Below are 12,491 nucleotides of genomic sequence, written 5' to 3'. Positions count from 1 at the left end.
AGAGAGAAGATGGGTATATGCCACACTCCCACTTCTGGAGGCATAATATTCTAGCACAGGGGTCTTCAAACTTTGGCCCTCCAGTTGTTCAGGAACTACAATTCCCTTGATGCCTAGTCATGTCTGTGAATGTCAGAGTTTTACAATACCTCATGGGATGTGTAGTTCCGCAACAGCTGGAGAGCCTTAGTTTGAAGAGTCCTGATCACTTTAGCATGTCTTGAAAAAAGCTTTTTTTTTCATGTGCCTTGTATAATGCCCCAAGAAACATTGTTAGGAAAATACAAGTGGGTCATGGCACTACATTCCAAATTTGGCACTCAAGATGACCATGCACTATGCAATCAGATTAACCAATCTCTGTACAACTTGATATTTAGGCAAAATAGGCAATAGGAAGACACACTTGAACAATTAATTCAAATTACGGGAAATGAAACAGGCTCTGGCAATAAATATAATTTATTTAAGATCTGATTGCAGTGTATGGTCAACGTTAAAGATCAAGATCTGAAAATATTAATCTATTGGGTTTAGAAACACTTCTATGTTCTTTGTAATGTATTGAAAGATTTTTGTAAAAAAAAAAAAAATCCAAAAGATATATTAGAAGTAATAGGAATGAGATTAGCATCAAAATTAGCATCATTAATTACCGTATATACTCGAGTATAAGCCGAGATTTTCAGCCTCTTTTTTGAGGCTGAAAGTGCCCCCCTCGGCTTATACTCGAGTCATCGCCGTCTGACTGCTCGATCAGCGTATCGAGCAGACAGACGGCGGACATACTACAATTTGAAAGCCGCGCCTCCTTCTCCGCCTCCGCCTGTGATAGGCGGAACACTGAATTTCCCAGCAGCCTGTGTTCCGCCTATCACGGACATCGTCTCATCCTCGTCCGTAGTACGAGGATGAGACGATGTCCGTGATAGGCGGAACACAGGCTGCTGGGAAATTCAGTGTTCCGCCTATCACAGGCGGAGGCGGAGAAGGAGGCGCGGCTTTCAAATTGTAGTATGGCCGCCGAGGCGCCGACGAAGAGCGGCGATCCTGGCAAGGCACGGGACGGGACGGAGGCAAGGCACGGCACGACACGGGACGGAGGCAAGGCACGACACGGGACGGAGGCAAGGAGGCAAGGCACGGCACGGGACGGAGGCAAGGAGGCAAGGCACGGGATGGAGGCTCGGGACACAGGTAGGCTGGACACAGGTAGGCTGGACACACACACACACACACACACACATGGATGGAGACACACACACACAGGGATGGATGGATGGATGGATGGAGACACACACACACAGGGATGGATGGATGGACACACACACACACAGGGATGGACGGACACACAGGGACGGACACACACACAGGGATGGACGGACACACAGGGATGGACGGACACACAGGGACGGACACACACACAGGGATGGACGGACACACAGGGACGGACACACACACAGGGATGGACAGGCATGTCTCACCCTCGGCTTATACACGAGTCAATAAGTTTGCCAGTTTTTTTGGGGGTAAATTGGGGGCCTCGGCTTATATTCAGGTCGGCCTATACTCGAGTATATACGGTAATTGAGTACACCTACTAATTGCCTAAAGATACATCCAATGAGATGAAATTAACTGATTGTATTGGGCGTGCGCTATTATCAAAGAGTAAAATGTAATTACCCTAGCGCCAGTTGTAGTTTACATATGAGGGTATTTATTATTGTTATTTTCACTTCAATGTGCACCGGTTCGCACGTTCAATTAATGACTTTTCCGGTGCACCAATTAATGTATGAACTGGTGCAGTGCCTTCTTAGTAAATCACCCGTGTGTCTCTATTGCAGATTTTCCCCGCTTCCGGTCTAAAAAAATACATGCTGTAATCGGGATAGAATTCATGTGAAACTCTCGCTAACTGAACCCATGCTAGCAATAAAAAAAACTCATCAGTTATTTTAACCCTTCCCTGCCTTAGCCAAAGCTAAAAAAAAAAAAAAAAATTTTTGGTTTGGACATACACTTTAAAGTTAATATACTGTAGTTAATGATCTAATAGCCACTGCTACAGTACATATATACTGTAGTTCCACAAATACTTTATTGAAAGAAAACGCGTACATAAGGGCCCAAGAAGATGCACTCACATCAACCTTGTAAAATTTTGTGAAAGTGTGAATGGATGACCAGGTTGCTGCCTTACCCACCTGAGAAACAGACGCTTGATGTTGGAAAGCCCAAGAGGCACCAATTGCCCTGGTAGAATGTGCCCTCGCCTCCTTATGGTATAAGCCTGAACCACAATCGGTCTGATCCACGAGAAATGGTGGCCGATGAGCCCGCCAGGTCCTTCTTCAGACCAGCCACCAATACAAAGAGTGAGTCCGACCTCCGAAAAGGAGCCGTAGCAGACAGATACACACGCAGAGCCCAGACCACGTCCAATGAATGCAAAGCAATCTCTTTGGGATGTAACGGCCGAGGACATAAGGACGGAAGCACAATGTCCTCATTTAGATGAAAGGCCGAAACAACTTTTGGAAGAAACAAAGGCTGCAGGCGCAGCACTGCCTTAGCCTTGTGGAGGACCAAGTAGGGAGACTTGCATGACACGGCCGCCAACTCAGAAACCCTCCTGGTAGATTTAATAGCCAGTACAAAGATTACTTTCCGAGAGAGTGTCAATAAGCGGATCTCCCCAAAGTTTTCACATTTTTCCTCCTTGATGATTGACATACACCACTGCCAGGATCCTGACCGGCTGCCCCTGCAGCCTCTGTGACCACGTGGAGATCATCTGACCATCTGATCGCCCGAAGCTCCAGCACATTGATCGGCAGGTGGGATTCTTCCTGCGTCCAGCGACCCTGAGCCGATTGTACGCCCCAAACTCCCTAAGCGGTTAAGCTGGCGTCCATTGTGATCACCGTCCAATGAAAAGGAAGGAACGTCTTCCCGGACCGAAGGGCCGGCGACCTCAGCCACCAGAGCAGGGAATGCCTGACTAGCTGGCTCACCCGAATTTGACAATCCAGGGCCAACAGATTTGTCCCATTTGGACAGGGTCTCCTTTTGAAAGTCGAGTGTGGAATTGAGCATATGGTACCGCCTCGAAAGTGGCTACCATGAGACCAAGGACTCGCATGCAAAAACGCAGCGACGACCACCTGCGGGACACTAACAACTTCACCGCATCTTGACGAGTCTGCAGCTTTCTGAAGACTGCGGAGTCCAGAAGCAAGCCCAGGTACTCCAGGTGTTGAGTCGGCACCAACCGACTTTTGGAGGTTCAGTACCCAACCAAACTCCCAAAGAGTTTGCATGGCGATTGCCACATCCTGCCTTAATTCTGAGGCGTAAGCTGCTCTCAGAAGGAGGTCGTCTAGGTAACCCACGATTGCGATCCCTCGCTCTCTTAGCAAAGCCAGAATTGGGGCTAGCACCTTGGTGAAGACCCTCGGTGCAGACGCCAGGCCAAAAGGCAGAGCTACAAATTTGTAGTGCTCGTCCCCAACCGCAAATCGCAGAAAACTGATGCTTGATGCATATAGGGACAAGTATGCGTCCTTGATGTCCACGGACTCCAGAAAATCCCTCTGATGCAGTGCAGCGACCACTGATTCCATCCTGAACCTTTGTACTTTCACAAAGCTGTTGAGGGCCTTGAGATCCAGGACCAGACGGACCCCTTCCTTCTTTGGGACTACAAACAGGTTGTAAGAGAATCCCTGAAACATTTCCAGTGTCAGTACAGGCACCCACCCCTTGCAGCAGCAGGTCCTGTACTGCCCTGAACAGGGCTTCCTGACGAGCTGGAAGAAGATGAAGGTTGTAGGAAAAAAAAAAAATCAGTTTGGCAGACAAGAAAGAAACTTTATCTTGTATCCTGATGAAACCAGTTCGCAAACCCACCTGTCGGAAAGTAGGGAGGTCCACCGAGCTGCAAACTCCCGAAGGCAACCCCCCTACCCGAGAGTCAGGCGGGGCAAACCTTCATGAGGTAGCAGATTTGCTTGCAGGCTTGTTCAGCTTGCAAAACCAGAGACACTTTTGTCCCTCAGCAGGCACCTTGTCGGACTGGGAAAGCTTACCTGCCGACCCGGGCAAACGAAAAATCTTCTGAGCGGAAAAGGAGGGCCCTTGCCTATGGCGTGGCTCCTTACCTTTCCTGGACTGTGGAAGCAACGTACTCTTACCCCCAGTAACATTCTTAATAATGTCATCCAGTGAGGCTCCAAATAGCCTCTCCCCTGGAAGGACAAATCCGCCAGTGCTTTCTTAGATGCCTGGTCCGCAGACCAGCATTTCAGCCAAATCAGGAGACGTAGCACTGCTGCTGATACTGAGGCTCTAGTGAGCAAGGGGGGCGTTTCTAATGCCGCATCACAGACATACTTAAGGCCCTGCACCAACTGGTGTGCCAGTTCCACGCAGACCGGGGAAGCCTGTTGCTTCTCCAACTCACAGTGCAACAACAATGTAGCCCATTCAGTAAGCATCTGTGACACCAGGGCTGTGGCTAACACTGGCCACAATGCTGACCCCACCACCGTAAACATGGACCGGGCAACCGCCTCAGCCCTCCTGCTGGCCAGGTCCTTGAAAGCAGGGGTCCCTTCCACCGGAATCATGGTTACCTTATTTAACCTGGATAATGGGGGGGGGGGGGGTCAACAATCGGAGGATATGTCCATTTCCTCAGGAAACTCTCCTCAAAGGGGTAACGCACCACCATGAGTTTCGGGATTGAAAAGGGCCGCTGCGGTCTTCCCCACTCCTTGTAAATAAACTTATCAAAATAAGTCGGGTAAGGAAAGACCTTGGCCGCGCAGGGCGGCTTGTGGAACCCAAAAGGAACCGACAATTCTGTAGATGCCCCTGCCGTATCCTCCATCTTTAGGGTATCCTGCACCGCTGTGATAAGTGCTCCTACAAGTGCTTTTTCCTGCGCTGACCCAGACACGGAGTCATTCTCACTGTCCGAACGGTCCTGGTTCGCATCCTCTGACATGTCAGAAAAGGGGCCGCCTGCCACAGTGGGACCAGAGTCTGAATTAGAACTTTCCCCAGAAGACGGTGGGTGGAGGGGGCGTTTTTATCCCCCTGCGCCCGTACGCCGCTTCTACCCTGGCAACAAAGGCCTCCAAGACCGCCAACAGAGCGTCCATAGGCACCGCAAGTGCAGGGGAACCGGTTGCCATAACAGGGATGTCTGGGCAAGAAGCACCAGCTTCTGACGCAATGCTGACCCACACTCGCATGTCACCACTTAGGGACCAAAGGAAAGTCACACCAAATGTCCACCCTCCTAGCGGTCACAGACTGAGGGGCCCCCTGCAGGACTCACCACCCTGAGCCAGGTACTGCGCTGTGCTGCTGCTGTCCACTCTCCCGTGTCAGCCACAAGGTGTTCTGTGTAAAAAACGTGCTGTTCTAGAAGGAAACAAGCACCCAGCGCTAGAGGCAAAACAAGTTGAGGCTACTATAAAATGGCCACCAGCCGCCTCAGCAAGAAATGTCTGAGGGCAACGGGAAAATGGCCACTGGACTTCCAGAAAATGGCTGAAAGGAAAAAACTGGCTGTGACTACAGAAAATGGCCATGGTCCGCGCGGCGGCCTCTCCACATGACATACACACCAAAACACCTCACCATGGCCCAGAAACCGGGTAGAGGATGAGCGGACCCCCAACACCCAGCGCAGTCCTCTGCACAGGACCCAGAGCCCCCACCGGAGGACCCCCGGTCAGGTACGTGCACCGCACCCCATGTGCCCAGTCATACAGTGGCCCATAGCATGGGGAGGAGGGAAAGGACAGGGAGAGAAGAAAGGGAGAGAGAGAGAACCCCTAGCTGACCTCTCAGGGAATGCCCAGCGGCTCCATCCTGCCAAGACAGGTGGAACCATACTTACCCCTCCTGTAGTGACTGCTGGAGGCATTCCATGGCAGAGCCATCACCCAAGCAGTACAGGGTGGCTGACGGCCATGGCACACTGACACGGACAGCAGTAGCCCGGTCATATGTGTGTCCCAGAGCATATAGCTCACCGGCCGCCCCTGGATCATGTTGTGGCTGACCCAGCGCGTAGCTAAGGTCTGCTCACGCTCGATGGCCAGGCTGGGGAGACTACCAGGATCTATATTATCCAGCCTGTCACCCAGCATGGCTGTCGATTGTAGATCACAGGAATCAAAAATGCAGAAAAACAAAAAAATTCCCAGGACCAAATGGTCCCACCAGGAGCCAGGTCCTTCTACACTAGGCAGAAAAAAAACTGAGCTGCTGCATGCAATGTGAGGGATTATAGCCAGTAGGACCGCCTCCTGGGTGGTACTGTGCAGTTTTGCTGTTTTTAACATGTTCTGCCTAGTCCTCTCCTAAAGGGGCAATATAACCCTAAGGCCAAGATGAGAAGATGCTGTGTCCATCAATGAACGAAAGAGAAATAGTACATGTAAGGAAAAATAGACGGCACATTGCAGTCACAAATGCGACTTGTCAGGTAGTACATCTATAGAACATATACTTTGCACTGTACCTTTTTATTTTCATTTTCTCTAAGATACAAGCAAAGCCCTCAGAATATAGTATGACAAATACCACAGCACTCCGTATTTCTGTTTTTAATGCTATAGTTAAAGAATATGTAAACCCAACATTACATTATTCTGATATGAGCCTGCTCTACCATGTACTTGTATGAACAAGTATCCTGTTCCCTTTGTATTGCTTCCTTTGTACGAAAGCCCTGGTGCTCCTGCAAGTCCCTCTGTTTTCCTATTAAATACTGACTAGACATGAGACCCATGGGTCAGTTTTCAAGCTGTGCTGGGAACGGAGCCTGCTCTCCTCCAAATGACCAGACTTGTCCCGACACTCTGCACAACCTTTTCCTTGGAAGCTCTGTGTATAGCTGTTTCTCATCTCCCAGCTCCTATGAAGCTGAGAACAGAGAATGTGTTCTCTGATTTAAAAAACAAACAAAAAAAAAAACCTTTTTTTATATATATCTATACACAACTGTTTTGCCTTTCATTTCAATTTTGAACTGAATGAGTTATTTTACGAAGTGATCATTTACAATCACTTTAACATTTACATGACCACATATTACAGCTTTCTTGTTTTAAGGGTTTTTCTGTGTTAACAAGGGGTCTACTGCGTGGGACTCTTCTATATAATACCACAGAAGCCCATTTCACTCATCATCCATTTCATGTTTACAGCAATGGCCAAACAGATCCTTTTTAACAAGGCTTAGGTTTTCATGCCTTCAAACCTGTGCTATAAAATGTTGCATAAATGACATCTAGTGGTAAAGAAACACAGCTGCAATATCGTTATGGGGCTTCTAATATATGGGTAATGTATCTAGTGGTAAAGAAACACGGCTGAAATACAATTATGGGACAATACATGGGTTATGTAATCAGGAGCGCTATGCCATAAATTAGATAAACAATCTGTTGTTACTTTTAAAATATTGCATTAGCCTGTCTATAACACAAAAGTAATAACACAACCATACAAACTACAGCTACAGTGAAAACTATCTACAATGTACCCAATACAGGCAGCCATTTCTCTCCCGATTTTATCTTGCACTTGCACCACTGCATGTACCTCATAACCAGATGTACGCGATACAAACATTATATAATGATAAACAAAGTCATGTAGGATTGTTGAGCTACCAATTCATACTTTTTCTACTCTCTAGTGAAATCAGTACCAGGCACAAGATTAGTTGGGGGGACCAGCATTTTGCAGAAGAGTGATTAAGCATCACCTTAATAGGCCTTTTCAGGTTTTTTTTACTTTTATTTTCACTTGGTGATCCTTCCAGTAACATATCTCCTGTCCCAGGAACTTCCACTCGCTGTTTTATATCTATGAAAGCATTGTCACTCTAGAATATGAAGTATGTTAGAAGTCCAGACACCTCCCCCTCTCCTCATCTCCAAAAAAGTGAGGAGGTATTCTGTAGTTTGCAGAGAGGACTGATAACACTGCAGCAGAAGCAGAATTAGCAGCTATTTGTGCACCTATGGACCAGATATAATTAAAATCTTTCAAATGGTATACAGTGTCTTGAAAAAGTATTTATATCCTTTGAAATTTTCCATCATTTTGTCATATTACAACCAAAAACAAATGTATTTTATTGGTATTTTATGTAATAGACCAAACACAAAGTGGCCCATAATTGTGAAGTGCAAGGAAAATGATAAATGGTTTTCAAAATTCTTTACAAATAAATATGTGAAAAGTGTGGCATGCGTTTGTATTCAGCCCCCTGAGTCAATACTTTGTAGAACCACTATTCCATGTAATTACAGCTGCAAGTCTTTTTGGGAATGTCTCTACCAGCTGTGCACATCTAGAGAGTGAAAATTTTGCAAAATAGCTCAAGCTCTGTCAGATTGGATGGAGAGCGTCTGAACAGCAATTTTCATGTCTTCCACAGATTCTCAATTGGATTTAGGTGTGGACCATTCTAACACATGAATATGCTTTGATCTAAACCATTCCATTGTAGCTCTGGCTGTATGTTTAGGGCCGTTGTCCTGCTGGAAGGTGAACCTTCTCCCCAGTCTCAAGTCTTTTAAAGACTCTAACAGGTTTTCTTCTAAGATTGCCCTGTATTTGGCTCCATCCATCTTCCCATCAACTCTGACCAGTGTCCCTGTCCCTGCTGAAGAAAAGCATCCCCACAACATGATGCTACTACCACCCGATTTCACAGTGGGGATGGTGTGTTCAGGGTGATGTGCAGTGTTAGTATGCCACACATAGCATTTTGCTTTTAGGCCAAAAAGTTCAATTTTGGTCTCAACTGACCAGAGCACCTTCCCCCATATGTTTGCTGTGTCCCCCACATGGCTTCTTGCAAACTGCAAATGGGATTGCTTCTCTGATTAATGCTCTCCTTGCCTGGCCTTTCAGATTAGGTGGATGGCGATGTCTTGGTAGATTTGCAGTTGTGCCATACTCTTTCCATTTTCAGATGATAGATTGAACAGTGCTTTGTGAGATGTTCAAAGCTTGGGATTTTTTGACCTAACCCTGCTTTAAACTTCTTCACAACTGTATCCCTGACCTGTGTGTTCCTTGGCCTTCATGATTCATTAAGGTTCTCTAACAAACCTCAGAGGGCTTCACAGAACAGCTGTATTTATACTGAGATTAAATAACACACAGGTGGACTCCCTTTACCAATTAGGTGACTTCTGTAGGCAATTGGTTCCACTAGATTTTAGTTAGGGGTATCAGAGTAAAGGGGGCGGAATATTAATGCACGTCACACTTTTTCATATTTTTTTATTATCAAAGTTTTTATTGATTTTATAACACTTCCATTAATAATCCACAGTATATCACAATGTTCAAATATAAAAACCTTTTCAAATATACCATGTCCTCACCCCTCCCCAAAAAAAAACTAAGACTCTTCCTCTCCTCCCTCCCTTTGTATCCCCCATCTCCCTCGCCCTTCGCGGGAGAAGTCAGTAGAAGGAAGAGAGATAAATGCATTCCGAGTAAAGATTCCTATCTGTACAGTTATAAAAATAAACTGCTGTATACTGTGGACCTCTGCAATCTTTTTGCTGTGCAATGCAATATGTGCACAAAACTGTTGCACTTTGTACATTATACTAGACTACAAAATTCTATACGCTGTATTGTACATTCAAACCACTAGGAATTATTTTAGAAATTTTGTGTTTTAAGACCTTTCAACAAACAGGCACACTTAATTTTTTTATGAATAAAATGTTTTAACGCTACCTAAAATAAGTATTTTTGATGCAATTTGTGAATACTATTTTTATTGGTTAAGCTGTGAAAGAACCATGTAATAGGTTAATACGTTCTATATTTATATAGAAGTGTTGCTATTGCTAATATTAGTCACTGAATAAATGGTCTCACTGCAAAAAAAGGTAAATGCTTACCACTCTGCCTACCCCACCAAACAGCACTCGAATAAAAAAAAGTTGCCTCTTAAGAAACCAACACTTTTGGGAGTGTTGGATTACTGGTACCTCTTTGTATTCAGTTGTTTATCCCACTAACCCCTGCATCACAACAGGATGTGGCCGGGGGGGGGGGGGGAAGTATGGTCACTCTTTGCAGGGTAATCATTTATTTGGTGTTTTGTTTTAGTGACAGAGACACTTCAAGACAGGCTTCTTGTTTTTTTATATGATGCTTCCAAATGATGCAGATATTTTATCACTGCAGGAAGGAGAGTAATATAGCATGTTCTACCTGAGATGTGTCATTTGAAAGCATCTGGCACATCAGAGCTAGCGATGAGCTCAGACATGTTTGGACTCGGATCTGAACACATATGCGCAAGCCCGCCAGAAACCTGTTGCCTGTACCAGCCAATCTTCTGCATACATGGTCTTTAGATTGTAAGCTCTGTGAGCAGGGCCCTGTTATTCCTTCTGTATTGAACCATGTTGTAATTGTACGGTCCTTAGCTATATTGTAAAAGCACTGCACAAACTGTTGGCGCTATATATAAAAACTGTATAATAATAATAATAATGAATATGTGTGGCAGATGATTGGCTTATATAGAAGACAGCTTCCTGGTGCGCACGAACACGTGGGTTCAGATCCTAGTCTGAACACATCTGAGTTTAATACTGATCACAGCATTGCCCCATGTTTTTTTCCTCAGTAGTGTTCCCCTCCATACTGCGTTAGTTGGTAGGTCCCAGGAAAGTACTTGGACTGAGCAGGAAACTAAGCACTGGACATGTATGGAATGAGTGAAGGGTTACAGTGTAGATGACAGTGCAGCCACCAAATAACATTGAAAACATGTACATACACACATGGACTTACCTGAAGTGCCCATACTAAGCAGCACAGCCACCCATAGTATCCAGTAGAAGAGGAGGATCAGAAAAGTCCAGAGAGGCTGCACCAGCAGGAATGGGATCTGGCTGATAAAGCTGCTTGCAACTTTGAAGAGCTGAATGGTCATCTGGATCCTTGTTCTCATTACAAAAATTAGGATCAACAGAATGATCTAAAAACAGAAATAACACTAAAAATCCAAAATCTCTGTAGAACAGTCTTATCCTAAGCCATACACTACAGGCATATTTGGTAAATAGTTGGCCAAATACTGAAGCCATGGGCGGATTGTCTGTTGATTTACAAACACTGTGGAGAACTGTGAAGGGGGTCTTTTACCCAACTACATTTGTTACAGAAGGACCTGCACCAGTGAGCTGGAAAAGGGTCCAAACGGCCACTGTACCAGTCCAAACCAGTTCACCCAATAGCAAATACACAGAGCATCGCAATCAAATCTGTGTGCCAATCCATTCATCACTATAGATGGCTGCAGAACAAGTGTGCAGATACAAAGTCAGAAGTATCATTTGTGCTTACGTACATAATTGTACCTGATCAGCGACATAATGAAATGAAGCAAGAGGACCAGTATGAAAATCAAATTACTAGTGTTTTCACAAGAAGAGTAAGCAATGTGAGCATCAATGTTTCTCTCACAGGTTTCTTTTAAACCAGTGGTGTCGCTAGGGGTGGCATTTGGGGCTATAGTCCCGAATCTGGGGCCCATAGTCCTGAGTCTCTGCAGGGGTCCCCAAGGGGAGGGGAGGCTCTTTGAGGACCCTAATGTAAGCGGGGGCTCTCTGGGGACCCTCATTTTAAGGGGGAGGCTCTCTGGGGACGCTGATGCAAGGGAGAGGCTCTCTGGGGACGCTGATGCAAGGGAGAGGCTCTCTGGGGACGCTGATGCAAGGGAGAGGCTCTCTGGGGACGCTGATGCAAGGGAGAGGCTCTCTGGGGACCCTGATGCAAGGGAGAGGCTCGCTGGGGACCCTGATGCAAGGGAGAGGCTCGCTGGGGAGTCTGATGTAAGGAGGGGCTCGCTGGGGGCCCTGATGTAGGGAGGGCTCTCTAGAAACCCTGATGTAAGTGGGGGGCTCTCTAGAGACCCTGAAGTGGGGGGCTCTCTAGAGACCCTGATGTAAGTGGGGGGCTCTCTAGAGACCCTAATGTAGGTGGAGAGCTCTCTGGAGACCCTGATGTAGGTGAGGAGCTCTCTGGGGATATAAACACACACACGTATATTACATACGTATGCCCACCGAAGTGTATGACTTTCTTTACTACATTGCTATGGGCTCTAGCCCCAGATATTTTATAGTCCTAGCAACGCCCCTGCTTTAAACTATATGTAAAACCCTCACAAAATGGCATTTACTTTGCTAAAGCATTGGTGTGTTACAAATCATTGCCATCTCTGTATCCACATTATATCTACGTTCATGGACTAAAGTGATGACTGCATGGCATTTCTCATGGCAGGTTTCTTAATGGTGACATGTGCAAATAAGTGTCCCGTGCGTCCCTATACCTTTAAAGAAGGGTGGGCTCCCTCCAGGCACACCTGCCCTTAATCTATCCAACTGCTATATATATGTTCCAATTTTGAA

The 12,491-nt window shown here is 46.1% G+C and overlaps 1 protein-coding gene across 2 annotated transcripts in view; it reads right to left on the bottom strand.

Annotated features, from left to right (window-relative positions):
• The window catches only part of SLC44A3 (solute carrier family 44 member 3), a 217,191-nt gene that overhangs the window by 96,164 nt on the left and 108,536 nt on the right, over positions 1 to 12,491 (bottom strand). For both annotated transcript variants that reach the window (XM_077452856.1, XM_077452855.1), the window contains exon 10: positions 10,867 to 11,053. In XM_077452856.1, coding sequence (XP_077308982.1) covers positions 10,867 to 11,053 — 187 coding nt within the window. The remainder of the gene's footprint in view (positions 1 to 10,866; positions 11,054 to 12,491) is intronic.

This window comes from Lithobates pipiens, unplaced genomic scaffold, assembly GCF_037356315.1.
Source record: "Lithobates pipiens isolate NorthernLeopardFrog02 unplaced genomic scaffold, aLitPip1_a1.2 Scaffold_23, whole genome shotgun sequence".
NCBI classification, from domain to species: Eukaryota; Metazoa; Chordata; class Amphibia; order Anura; family Ranidae; genus Lithobates; species Lithobates pipiens.
Note: the sequence above shows the minus strand (reverse complement) of the source record. Positions and strands in the feature narration are given on the sequence as shown.